Raw genomic sequence first — 13918 nt, forward strand, 5'->3', positions numbered from 1 at the left:
TGTTCACGATTTGTGGCATATCAATAGTCTGGGAGTATGATCAAAACAGGCAGATTTGCCCTTGGTTATTTTGTTTCTCTGATTAGATAAGAAAATCTCTCAGAAATGGTGACCCAAAGGATCATTAGTTGACTAATTATTACCAAGAAGATCCAAAGTCATGTCTTGCATCTTTTTGCTTTCTTTTTGCTTTCTTTTTTCCCACTTTTAAGTTTTCTCTTCGTTTTTTTTTTCTTACTTTGTATTAGTTTTCATTTTCCTTTTCAATGTAAAAAAGAGGTTTATTGAATACTGTATCATACTCAGCCTGGCAGTGATCACCTAAGTTTTAAACCCAAGTCCAGCTGTTTTAGAGATGGCAGGTACTAAACCTGAGAGTGTCTATATCAGGGATCGGCAACATTAAACATTCAAAGAGCCACAAAGGTCTAACTGGAAGCCCCCAATCAATTCAATTCAACCGGAAGTCTGGTTCCCCCACCATAGAGTCTTCTCCTAGCGCAGCGTCCTTTCTCCTTTGCCAACCGGAAGTCTGGTTCCCCCACCATGGAGTTTCCTTCTAATGTGGCGTCCTTTTTCCTCTACCTGTCCTAATCAAAAATTCTATCAATTGTGGAGCCAACCAGCGACAGGAAGCCGCAGCAGAGGGATGAAAGAGCCACATGTGGCTCCAGAGTCATGGGTTGCCAACCCCTGGTGTACATCAAAACCATATGTTCTACCACTGAGCTACTGTTATTTAAATGTTTCTCATCCTTTTTAAAAAAAACCTCTATAAAACAACATACCAACCTATTCTTGTTTATGTTACAGTCGCTATAAATGAGAAGTAGCCAATACAGCCAGTCTCCCTTATCCTTTTCACTAGGAATTTTAAAGATACCAACTTTTCAAATTGACTAAAGTGTTACTTTGCTCCCAGGCTATAATTAAGACATCCAATTTGTTCTGTTGCAGACACTTTAGAAACTGCCCATTTCTGGAAACGTTTACACATTTCCTATGTACTCCTCTGCCATGGCAATGAAGGCTCTCCCACCCAGCCCTCTAAGAGGTTCTCAAGTTTGGATAATAAAAATCACTCCACATTTAAGGTGGAGGACTTCCTTGCTTATATTTCAATGTGGGTTAAAAAAAATCTTAGGATACGGTTAGTTTAAAAAAGAAAGGAAATTGGCAAGCAAGCACTTTTAAAGTTCATAAGGCTTATAAAAAAAACATATACAATTTGCTATATTAATTTAAGCAAGTACCTGAATGCTTTTTTTTTACTTATTTACTAAAAAAAAATGTGTCCTGCTGGATTCCAAAGGCTTCAGCAAACATTTTTCACACAATATTCCAGTAAAAGTTATTTATAAAAACATCTTACTCCCAACCCCCATCTCAACTTATTATCAGGAAATAACTCATCCAGTTCCAGCGATGTTTTCTAGAACAGCTACACAAATTTAGAACACAAGGACAAGAGAGGAAATTCTGCCCAGCCTTGATATCACAGCAAGGAAATGCATTAATAAATTCAGATGAAAAGCACCAAAATGGGGCCAAAATAATCATACATTCAGACTGACAAATGGCAGTTCTTCCTCCTAAATCGATGATGGATTGGGAATAGAAAAGATCTGTTCTTACTAAAACTCAAACTGGATTAGTGGAGAACCTGTGACCCTCATATGTTTCTGAACCATAAATCCCAGCAATCCCACTCAGTGGAAAAAAAAAGGATGTTGGGAGTTATAGTTCAGCACTATCACTGGCTATTTAATTCACATCTGCTAGCTTTCACCAGGACCCTTTGGTTAGAATAGCTGAATGGTAAAGAGGAGCGCATTTGAGGGCTGGTATAGAAGGAATGATTATGATGCACAGATATGTATTGTTACTATATGTGCTCATATTATAGTGGGATTAGTTAATGTAATATAATGTATTTGATTTGATGTAGTGGTCCACTCCAGAAGACTCTGGGCAGCTTAAAATATCCACCCAAAAATCTATTAAACCCACATAAATACCGTAGGTAGTCCAGACTATCAAATAGCAGAAACAATACAAAATGAGAGGGAGCCCATCAACAGAGCCGAGGTGGCGCAGTGGTTAGAGTGCTCTCCTGCAGCCACTTCAGCTGACTGTTATCTGCAGTTCAGCGGTTCTAATCTCACCGGCTCAAGGTTGACTCAGCCTTCCATCCTTCCGAGGTGGGTGAAATGAGGACCCAGACTATGGGGGTGATATGCTGACTCTGTAAACCGCTTAGAGAGGGCTGAAAGCCCTATGAAGCGGTATATAAGTCTAACTTCTAACTTCTGAACAGATAACTAATTATTAATCCCAGTTTGGGAACAGAAGGTTATAAGAGCTGTGATTGAGATGGCACACTTTCTTCGTTCCATAAAATGGCAGCATTAAATTGAAAGGAGCTGAAGGACACCCAGCCTGCCCAAATTATGTATGGGGTAGGTCGGCAAATGCAATTGGAGATACGCCCTCCCTCAGATAACTAGGTCCTATTCTATGAAAGGTTTTGAAGGTGGTAACCTGGGATTACACCTAGAAGCCAATTGATAACCAATGCAGCTCATGTAGCAGCAGTGACACATGGGCCTACTGTGAAGTGCCTGATACTGTTTGCACTTTTGCATTTTGTACCAGTTGTAACTTCTAAATGGTCTTCAATGAATTCTGGTGCTTATATATGTATTATATTACAGTCTTCCTGTTTTACTGACCAATAATTTTTCATCAGTTAGCAGTATAGTATTAGTAGAAGTAATATGAGCAACAATAATTTGCATGGTAAAAGAGATATTTTGCATATAGGCAACATAATCATATCAAATATAAATGCAAACGTACTTTTAAAAATTGGATCGAGGGGAACTGTAAGTGCTGAAGATATCTTTGTTATAACTCTATAAGGATAACATTTATTTATTTTTAAAAACCTACTTGATCCAATATTTTCTTATATGAAGAAGCATATCAAACCAATAAGGTTTTTCATCATTTTGTTTGGTATGGATGCAACTTAAGTTTAAGATACTAGATGGCTTTAAATCCAACTTGTTGCATATTTACTCAGGAGGGAGTCCCACAGAGATTCATTTCCAAATAAGAATACATATGGAAACGAGGCTTAAACATGCTTTGTCACAGCAGGTAACATAATCTAGCTGCCCCTGGTTCAGATTGAAAAAGCTAAGCAGTGTTAGATGTAGTGAACACTGACTAAGAAGCCAGTTTAGCCCAAGGAAATCTTTATTTAAATTTGCCAATTTACAAAGCCTGCTAATATTCAGTGGATTGATTTTGCTCTTGCACCCTGCAGTCAGCCTACGGTCAAATGCAACTAAATCTAGCTGAAACAATTTCAGTTCTGTACAGTGACATATGCCTAAAATGATGACATCATTCAGTTGCCTTCAAAGTTCTAGTACTATTTGCTGCTATAAGGAGAAGAATATCTGTTCAGAACCTTTGAGTAATTTGGGCTCGTAATTATGTAGTATTATTCTGCTCTATTGGGAGCTATTTTGGTTCTGCAGAGAAGTTCCACATCTCCCCTAAAAATTAACAATTGAGAACAAACTTCTAAGTCCCCCTGCAACATCCCTCGTCACTTAATGCAGTGTTTCTCAACTTTGGCCACTTGAAGATGCCTGGACTTCAACTCCCAGAATACCCCAGCCAGCGAATGCTGGCTGGGGAATTCTGGGAGTTGAAGTCCAGACATCTTTAAGTGGCCAAGGTTGAGAAACACTGACTTAATGGGTGCTTATGGAGATCCCATAGTATATAAGGCAGATACAACTCTATCCAGGCACAGTGTTTTTGTCACTCTATTCAATAATGTGGACTAGAGGAAAATATTTAGATTAAGGGTTTTTCAAAATCAGACTTGAAGAAGTTTAAACATCTGAAAACTGAAAGGAGTGTCAACTTTCTATCTTCCCTTTAACAATTAGAATATTTCATTTTCTCTTGGTGTATATATGTTGAGAAAAACAAACAGGTTGTGTATCAGTCTGCCCTACAGCTATTCAAGAAAGAAGTCCACAAAAATTGTGAATATTGTGTGGTGGGTATCATGATTTGTTTAAAAAGCATGCAACCTCACTGCCTTTTCTTGCAGACTGACAAAACATCTTAATCTAATCTAGTACGCAAACATTCATGGCTATTAGAATGGGGTGTGTGTGTCTGTGTGTGCATTTTCAACTCAAGGTAGAAAGCATACCTAACACTCCTGTTTCTATTTCTATTTCCCCCACAACAACAACCCTGTGAGGTAAATTGGGCTGAGAAAGTGACCGGCCCAAAGTCATCCAGCTGCCTTACACACCTAAGGTGAGACTCCTGGTTTTAAGCCACACCTTAATTACTACACCAACATAACTAAAATAAAAAAGCCACGGTATGCAAAATGTCCCAGATAATTTAGCCTCTCCTATCTGCTGATAAACTGGAAAAGGCTCCATTTTGTAATCTCAGAGTTTCAATATAGTGTAACATGCCTCACCTTGACACTTTCCAGATGTGGTAGGGTACAATTCCTATTATCCCTGTTGAGCACTTCTATTGTGGCTGAAGGTTATAGGAGTTGTAGCTCTGGAGAGCACAGGCTGGGCACTAAGTCCAAGCCATGCTAAGCCAGTGAATAAATGGAGGAAATTACAAGTAGACCTCAACTTACAATCAACATTGAGCCCAAAATTTCCATTGCTAAGCAAGACAGTTGTTAAGTGAATTTTGCCCTATTTTATGGCCTTTCTTGCCACAGTATTTAAATAAGTCATGGGAGTTGTTAAGCTAGCAACATGGTTATGTGAATTTGGCTTCCCCATTGACTTTGCTAGTCAGAAGGTCTCAAAAAGTGAGCACAAAAGGGACACTTAAACTACCATAAATACATGTCAATTGCCAAGCATCCAAATTTTGATCACGTGACCACGGGGATGCTTGTAAGCATAAAAAAAGTCATTAGTCACTTTTTTTAATGACACTGTAACCTCAAATGGTCACTAAATCAGGGGTGAAATTCAGCAGGTTCTGGAGAACCGATAGCGGAAATTTTGGGTAGTTCAGAGAACTGGCAAATGGCCCCTCTGGCTGACCCCAGAGTGGGGAGGGAATGGAAATTTGCAGTATCCTTCCCCTGCCACGCCCACCAAGCCACACCCACAGAACCGAAAGTTTAAAACAAAAATGAATTTCACCACTGCACTAAATGAATAGTTGAAAGTCGAGGACTGCCTGTATATAGGGACCATATATAGGAACCAAAAACCAGAAGGAAAGATGGAGTTCACTGGGAGAGTCAGGGCAAATCACTGAGTTGCTAACTGTATGAAAAAAACTGGAGGAAACAGCACTAAGTATATATTACCTGCTTACAATCTTTAGCCCTCAGAGGAAAGGAAGGTTAAAATTTAGCAATCTGTTAAAAAGATGTCATCTGAGATAAAAGAGAATACTGTCTGCTACTATTAGGAAATGATAAAAATCAGAGTTTATGAAGTTTGGATAACTAATAGGGCAAGCAAACCATAGAACTGGAGGCTAGGGAAATAATAATATGATTTACCACATTGGACATTTTATAGCAGATAATAAGACGAGACAGTCCTCTCATATGCTCCATTTGAAGCTCCTTAGAGAAAGGGTGGAACACAACCACAGTGCATTCTAAATATGACTAACCAGCCAAATGTTTGGCTGCTGTCTTTGGTGGTTTCGGCCTCAGACCACACTGACATTTTATATCATCTACACACACACAAGTCACTTTAATATAAAACGTTGTGCCTTTCGCTCTCACGCACATATTGATAATAAATGCATACGTTTGCATGCATTCATCAGGATGAATCTTATATATGATTCATAGAATTAAATGTGAATATTTTAAATTTATTTCTAAAACCACCCATCTCCAACAAGATTGCGGCACACAAGTAAATCCATGGTAAAAAAAAAAAAAAAAAGACATGCAATTATAAAATGAAACATAAGCACACAGAAAAATCCACTTCAAAGAAAAAAGTTGATCCCAAGCAAGCTCCCACCGCCTCCCCGGAAGACAGGATTTCATAGAGCATCTAGACTTGCATTTCTAATTATCCTGTGTTCTTTGGTCAAATCCTCCATCTTTTTTTATTTCCACTCAAAAGGAAAGAAGGCAAAACAAAGTATCTGATTGTGCTTTTTTGATGAATAGTGATGGCTGTTGTCCATCTGAAGCATCACAAAACATGGACTATAGCACACACTTTAGTTGAAATCTCATCAACAGATGCAGACTTACAGACTGTTTAGAACCAGTGTGTGTGTGTGTGTGTGTGTGTGTGTGTGCGCGCGCGCGCATATACACATACATACATACTGTACACACATATATATAATGCCAGAGTATTATATATATATGTGTGTACATTATATATATTTAGTGTCACAATATAACACAAATATAACATATATATATATAACATATATAGATATATAGATATATAGATATATAGATATATAGATGGATGGATGGATGGATGGATGGATGGATGGATGGATGGATGGATGGATGTGGATGTGGATGTGGATGTGGATGTGGATGTGGATGTGGATGTGGATGTGGATGTGGATATGGATATGGATATATAGATATATAGATATATAGATATATAGATATATAGATATATAGATATATAGATATATAGATATATAGATATATAGATATATAGATATATATATAGCCGATGGACAGAGAATGGAAGCTGTTAGCTTCCTCCCATAATTGGGGCATACCAGGGGTTGTGACACTAAATACCTACCTACCTCCCTGGCTTAAGCTGATAAGGAGGAGGACCTGTGGCTCAATGGTTAAGACATCTGCCTAAGATGTAATACAGCACAGGTTCCAATCCCAGTAAGGGTATGGCTAGCTGATGAGAGCTAAATAGCTTACACATACATACATATACACACACACACACACACACACATATCAAGGGGTTAATACTCTGGTAGAATGAGATTTACAATACAGAAAAAATGTACAGGATTGTATTATAAATCCACTAGATTTTTAAGCGCCACAAAACTCTTTGGATTTCCTTGCTGAAAAGAAACTATGTATGGAATTTTATATATGTATAATTCTCCTATTTTTCCCATAACAACCACCCTATGAGGTGGGCTGGGTTGATAGAGAGGGACCAAAATCACTTAACTGGCTTTCAGGCCTAAGACGGGACTGCAACTCATGGTCTCCTAGTTTCAAGGTCACTGGACCAAACTGGTTTCAAAGTACACCAGAAATATAAAGAAATATAGGGGACTTTTTGTTGCAATTCTATTTTAATAAACATGCTATGGGCAGAAATATTTAACATAAGAGCCCAAGATAATAGAATTCTTTGGAATAGATGAGTACAGTGTATCTAGCACTAGCACGTAGACTTATATAGCACTTCACAGTGCTTTACAGCCCTCTCTTAGCAGTTTACAGAGTCAGCATATCATCCGCAAACCATCTGGGTCCTCACAGAATTCTGTGGAATAGATGAGTGCAGTATATCTGATTGGGCAGGACAATAAAATGAACTTTCCTGTCACCCAGGCAAATGAAACCAAAGCTCTAATCTTCTGGAAGTAAACAATCTTCCTCAGGACCAATATTCAAATGTCTTACATTATTCCAATTAGTCATTTTAAGCAAGTTTTTTATAGACCGATTTCCCAAAGCATGATGCTCCCTTGTGCTATTGGAATCTCACGTGTTTAGAACTTCCCTTTAAGCAAGGGCATTTTTCCCATCTGTGTGACACTACAATTTCCATCATCCTCAAGCAAATAATGCCCACCCTGTCACACAAGATCTCTGGAGAAAACCAACCTGGGAAAGACTGGCAGAGGAAAGCTATCACACTGAAACTAGATTGACAGATTCAGAAGTGATCTACTATGTACTTGATCTAGCACATCTAGCTACTTTTGAGAACTGGCCTTTGAAACTGTGCCTCTCTATTCACCTTCTTAATTTAAAGATGCTCCAGGGAATCCTTAAAAAAACCAAGGAGATTCTGTACAAAAAAAAGGTCTGTGGATAAGCAAAATGCCTGAAGAACAAGAACAAATTCTCTCTAGAAAAAAACTTATCATTTATATAACATGACCATATAGAAGATGCGTCTACTCATCTAACAAGTCTTTCGCTCCATAAAAATAAAAAGTGAATGATCATTCAAATAAGCAAGGAAGTCATCAGAAAGTAAAATGCAATGTTCCTCCTTCTCTTTCTCATTACATTCTGGATGTTACTAGAGTTTACAATTGGTGAAATATTCCAGATTTAAATTCCAAGCTGTCAGTGCAACACAAATGTTAAGCCTTTTTAATTCCATATTCCTCAGTATGAATCATAGTCACGTTTGAAACTATAGACAGTTAAATAGCATCCTAAAAGAAAAAGATAAGATCCTTATCAAAGTAACTGTTAACAACTCCTGAATATTGAGTAACTTATGATTTTAGAAATATGTATGTAACCTATCAAGATCTGGTTTTCCGAGGTGGTTTACACCACATTAGAATCAGAAAAAGTACTTTTAGTTCCCATTACTTGTTGTTGTTGTTAGTTGCGAAGTCGTGTCCGACTCATCGCGACCCCATGGACAACATTCCTGCAGGCCTTCCTGTCCTCTACCATCCTCTGGAGTCCATTTAAGCTCATGCCTACTGCTTTGGTGACTCCATCCAGCCACCTCATTCTCTGTCTTCCCCTTCTTCTTCTGCCCTCAGTCTTCCCCAGCATTAGGCTCTTCTCCAGTAAGTCCTATTTACTAAGAAAGCTTTTTAAAATCATATGAATGACAGTTAATGCCTAATCTTAAATGGAATTACTAGTAGCCTTATATTTAAGAAACTGAATCTTGTCCAACTCTTGGAAGCTTCATCAAGGCTGTAATCTCCTCACAGATCGTTCACATTAGCTAACAATTAACATTGCTCATTTGGCAGCATATCCACAGCATTCCTTTCAAACAAATTGGTTTTTTTTCATACTGGGATTTGAATGAGGAAGTGCTAAATTTCATACTTAGAATTCTTTGTAGACTGTATATGAATTTCTGTTTCTATGAGTGACTGAAATAATCATACTATATATGATTATTTCAGTCATTCTTGAATAATCATGTTCATATTGCATAAACACAATAGAAAGACATCAAAAGGGACAAAATACTCTATAAAGATTACAACACATATGTAAAAGCTGGAAATCTTTCATATGTAAAAGCTGGAAATCTTTCAGTTTTGTCTCTGGATAAAGACAAAACTGAAAGATTAATCATATCAGTTACCACATAACAATATAGGAATTCTGCAAAAACAAGATTATCCAGTCCTGAAATTGAACAAAATAAAATAAAAGCAGTTGATTTTCAAGTTTTTCAAGATTTCTAGATTATTTCACTGCAAAGACCTTAAGAGTTTTTTTATGTTTTTCTTGAACCTGACAACACAGCTCTCTTGTCTCAGTTAATATTAGGGAAATAGTTTCCTCCAGAAAGAAAAACAAAACAAAAAACACAGCTCTCTTTTTTCAGTGGCCATAGCAGACAATATCCTTTTTAACCAAAAAGATAAGACTGCTTTTATTACACAACAAGCCATTTTGGGACAAAGGAAGCGATAACTTTCATGCTACATTCAACAGAGTCCAAATATGGTCACAATAGAGAGGGGGTGCATTTATTGAGTAGAATGCTGTAACAGCCTATATTAAATAAAGCATCAAGGATTGCTGGAAATACAGAAGTTTTGTTTTCAATCTGCAAAAAAAAAAAACCTGTGAAAGACACTATCTTGCTGCTGCACACATGCCCTCAAATCCCTTACTCATATCTTCTTCTTTTTTTTTTGGGGGGGGGGGGGGGGGAAACGGGACCTGGAATTAATTTTGCAGAATTATGGGTTGCCTTAAACTGCAGATCGATCCTATCTATCTCTGCTGGCTATTCCCTGCACTGCTGTCATGCTCACCAGGTAAACTTCTGTCCTTCCAGCAGAAGGTGACGTAGGGTTGAAAAATTGAAAATAATCATAATAATAACCACTACCCACAAAACTACTTAAGGTCCATTCAAAAAATCAGAATGTTAGAATAATTTCCCCTGAGCAAAAAAATCACAAGAACTACTACTAACGATACTTTAAAAGTTCCTTTCTTTTCAATATTGAAAAGGAAACTTTTTTTAATAGGGTACATCATTAGTTGTACTCTTCCTTTGGATGTTGGCTGATAATAACATGTATTATTTATGTACTTTGATTAATTTACTGCTTATAACAAAAGGAGGAGGGGTGGCATATCCTTTGAGTTATGCAACAAAACTATCACAAAGGTAGAAAAATGAGTTTAAAAAAAAAAACATCACAAACTGCCCCTAAACCCAGAGGAAAATTGTTGTAGCATTTAGTTCTACTCTTAGCCCTAACCATTTTGCATAGCTGCTCTGTGTCAATCTCCATCCTCACCCCCAGCCAAGAACAATTAAGTGCATAATTTATCAGGGGGGAAAGTGCTATTTTTCTATGTTACTTTTTCAAGCAGAATTCCATTTTGCACTGCAAACTAAAATGTTTTCTACATCTATGGGTAAATGTTATTGCAGAATGAGGAAAAAGAAAGACTATCAGAAGTAACCCCAACCTACAAAAATATGATTTCAACCAAAACTCATTTTATTTTGTATTTTTGATTCATTTCTACTTTTTTCTTTATTTGCTAACATTTGGTTTTTAAAGTTATCCTTATAATTAGAAAAATGAAAAGTTTACTTAAAAGATATGGCCTTCTAAAATACTATGAGTAATTTAAACAACACATAGCCGAAAAACACTTGTTTTCAATAATGACCCTGATCAGGCAGCATTGCCTTTCCCCTTTTATCTTTTTTTGATAATTCTGTAAACTAAGGTAAGAACCAAGATTAACCAGTTTGCAGAAAAATCAATGTGAAGCTTTATATTTTAAATCCAGCACCAACTAGTTAACTTGTTCTTTAGAAAAACGTTTGCCCCAATATCATAATATTGCAATCTTTATTCTAACAAACTTTATTTGTTACAAATATGAATAAAACCCTTCGAACACCTGACACAAAAAAAACAGATTATGTCATCTGAGATATGTTTACTTAGAAGTGAACAAACACAAGTTCTCTTAACTTAAAACCTGCTCACAAACGTAGATGAAAACCCAACTGGTTGCAATAGAACTTCCTTCCTGATAGAAGTATTTAGGTCTGCAGTTCTACAAATATAAAATCCAGCTGAAAAAGCAAAAAAGCAACCAAAAATATTTCCTTTGTTCCTATTATATTTCAAGAAAATACTTTACAATGAGCTAGAAACCTTACAAACACAAAAATCTTTAAACCCTGGAAAACAGCTGCTATATTCTGAACAATATAGTTCCAATGGAACTGTCAAAGCAGTTTTCATTTTTTCTCTCTCTCTGTTACACACACACACAAACACACACACACACACACACACAAATAAAGCTGCTTCTGCAGCACTCTAATTACAACGAAGAATTGTATTCCACCCATGCACTTGCTGGCAATCAAAACCAATCTCTACTTAATGCTGGAAAAAAAACCACATTTAATAATTGCACAATACTTCACAAGAAATGCTTACCTACAATCTTTAAGCCATATTGCAATCTTTTCATTGGGAATAGCGCCTGCAGGACAGAGGGAGGGCAGCAGAGCAAAACAAATCCAAGGGGAAAAAAGTTAGTTGACGAACCAATTTTTTTAAAAAAAAAAAAACTAGACAGAATCTTAAACTAAGCAACCTGCAATGCAAATCAATCCATGCACATTATTTGGGAGCAGCTGTGATCATTCATAATTTTTCCAGGACAAGAAAACAGCAAACATGTACAATTTAAGCACCAGCTGTGTAAATCATATAGATAAATACCCTCAGGGAGTGAGACCCCTTTAATTCAATTCAACCCAACGCAGTAGGACTCTTACTACTTGATCAATACAGTGCAGTAAGCACAGAAGAGGTAAATATAATTTAACCTATATTTAAAAGCCGGCCAGGACTGAGGTTTGTGGGAAACAAACCTTCTCCCCAAGGTCAGCATAGCTTACTTTCTCCAAAAAGGAAAAAAAAAAAAGGAGTTTCTATTGAAGCGGGAACTAGAAATCCTCCCCACCCTGTCCCGGATTTGTCCCGGCAGGAGCAGGCAGAGCCTGGTGTCTGGCATGTGAAAGGCGAACTAAGCCGATTTCCTGAGCTATAAACTTCAGCGGACGTCATCGAACGCCTGACAGAAGCGCCATCCTCGCCTCGCGCATCAGAATGCGGGAAGCGCCGAGTATAAATCTGCGCTTCAAAAAAAGCCTTTCAGGTGTCGACGAGGCTCTTTCTTTTTCTTTTCTTTTTTTCCCTTTCTTTCTTTCTCTTTCTTTCTTTCGCACCTCGCTACCCGCGGGGAGGGCGGAACGAGTGACTCGCTGCGCCCGAAGAGACTGACCTCCTTCCGCCGTCATGGGCAACTTGGCACCGCACAGCTCCTGTTCCGCGGCCAGATCCGCCGGCTCTGGAGACAGGCGCTCGGCCTCCGACGCTTGCCAGGAATCCCTGCTTTTAGCCCAGGCTTTTCTCCTTTGCGCCACACCTTGCCATTCCTCGCCAACCACGGCGGCGGCGGCGGCGGCCACCATCTTCTCCTCTTCCTCCATTGGGGGCTCCTGCTTCTGCTCCCGCTCGCTTGGCCTCCCGACACCGCCGCGGGGTCCCTCGCCGCCGCCGCCTCCTCCTCCTCCTCACGCAAAGCGACCTGGCTCGCCGGCTGCGGACGGGCGGCCGTTCCTCCTCCTCTTGCTGCTGCTGCCGCCGCTGCTGCCAAAAACGCCTCCAACCTGCACGGGGAGGGAGGGAAAAAAAGCAGATCCGGAGGCGGGTGTCTCTCAACCGAGCAGGGCTGCGAGGAAGCGGCAGCTCGGCTTGAATTCCGGCGCAAAAAGCCGACCCTTTCCGAAGTTGCCGGGGCGACCAGAGAAGCAAGCCGGAGGGAGGGAGGGAGGGTGGTGGGTGCCGCCCCAACATCTGCCTAAAAAGCACAGCTGGCAAGAAGACAGCATCCCGGCCGAGCAATAGCCGCCGCCGCCGCCTCATTTCTCGCCTTGCAATGCCGAAAATGCCCAACTTTCTCCCCCGCCCCCATTTTGTTCCCCCTCCTTCCAGGGCTGCAGGACAAGTTTTCTTCCCTGCTTACAGCCCGAAGGGGGAGTCAGGAAGGGGGACGAAGCGAAAGCAAGCCAGCGCCCAAAACTTAAACCGGGCTAGAGAGGTGCTTGAGAGTGCGCGGACTCCCCACTATAGTTTCCAATTAATCTTGGAGGGAAGGGGGGGGGGTCCTCTCCCCTTGCCTTTATCCTGCCCGCCTTTTGAGTTGACCCGAGTTTGAATACGGCTTCTGCTGCGCGGGGAATGCGCTCTCCCGCCCGCCTGTACCGACAATAGCAGTCGGGTCCCCCCCTCCCTTTCAATCCCGGGCGAAGGAAGCTTTTGACCGGCTTTGAAACTCACGCACGACGCTCGCTTCTCTCCGCCTGTGCAGCGCGATGGCAACGGGACGAGGGCGCCTCTCGCCGACTTCCTCATACTGCGTCTGGCGGGAGGCGAGCATTGCGACGGCCGCGGCGGCTTCTGCTCACGTGACGGAGGAAAAGCAGAGGCAACCCGGGCTGGCCTTGATCGCGCCGCCGGGAGGGGTCGGTGGGTCGGGTGGCCGCTTAGCCGGCGATTGGAGAACCAGCAATAGCGTTTAGACTTTATGTATGTACCGCTACACGGTGCTTTACAGCCGTCTCTAAGCGGTTTGCAGAGT

General features: G+C 40.0%; 1 protein-coding gene across 5 annotated transcripts in view; it reads right to left on the bottom strand.

Moving 5' to 3' along the window:
* ITPRID2 (ITPR interacting domain containing 2) overlaps positions 1–12903 on the bottom strand; it is a 73977-nt gene extending 61074 nt beyond the window's left edge. For 2 of the 5 annotated variants that reach the window (XM_087708257.1, XM_087708238.1), the window contains exons 1-2: positions 12560–12903; positions 11707–11752 (exon numbers count right to left, since the gene is read on the bottom strand). In XM_087708257.1, the coding sequence (XP_087564383.1) occupies positions 11707–11752; positions 12560–12767 (254 nt within the window). In that variant the 5' untranslated portion in view covers positions 12768–12903. The other 3 variants (XM_087708240.1, XM_087708246.1, XM_087708253.1) reach the window with 3 other exon arrangements.
* Between the last annotated feature and the right edge of the window lie 1015 nt (positions 12904–13918).

This window comes from Thamnophis sirtalis, unplaced genomic scaffold (assembly GCF_051295495.1).
Source record: "Thamnophis sirtalis isolate CommonGarterSnake01/CBP01778 unplaced genomic scaffold, rThaSir2_p1.2 scaffold_1, whole genome shotgun sequence".
Classification (NCBI taxonomy): Eukaryota; Metazoa; Chordata; class Lepidosauria; order Squamata; family Natricidae; genus Thamnophis; species Thamnophis sirtalis.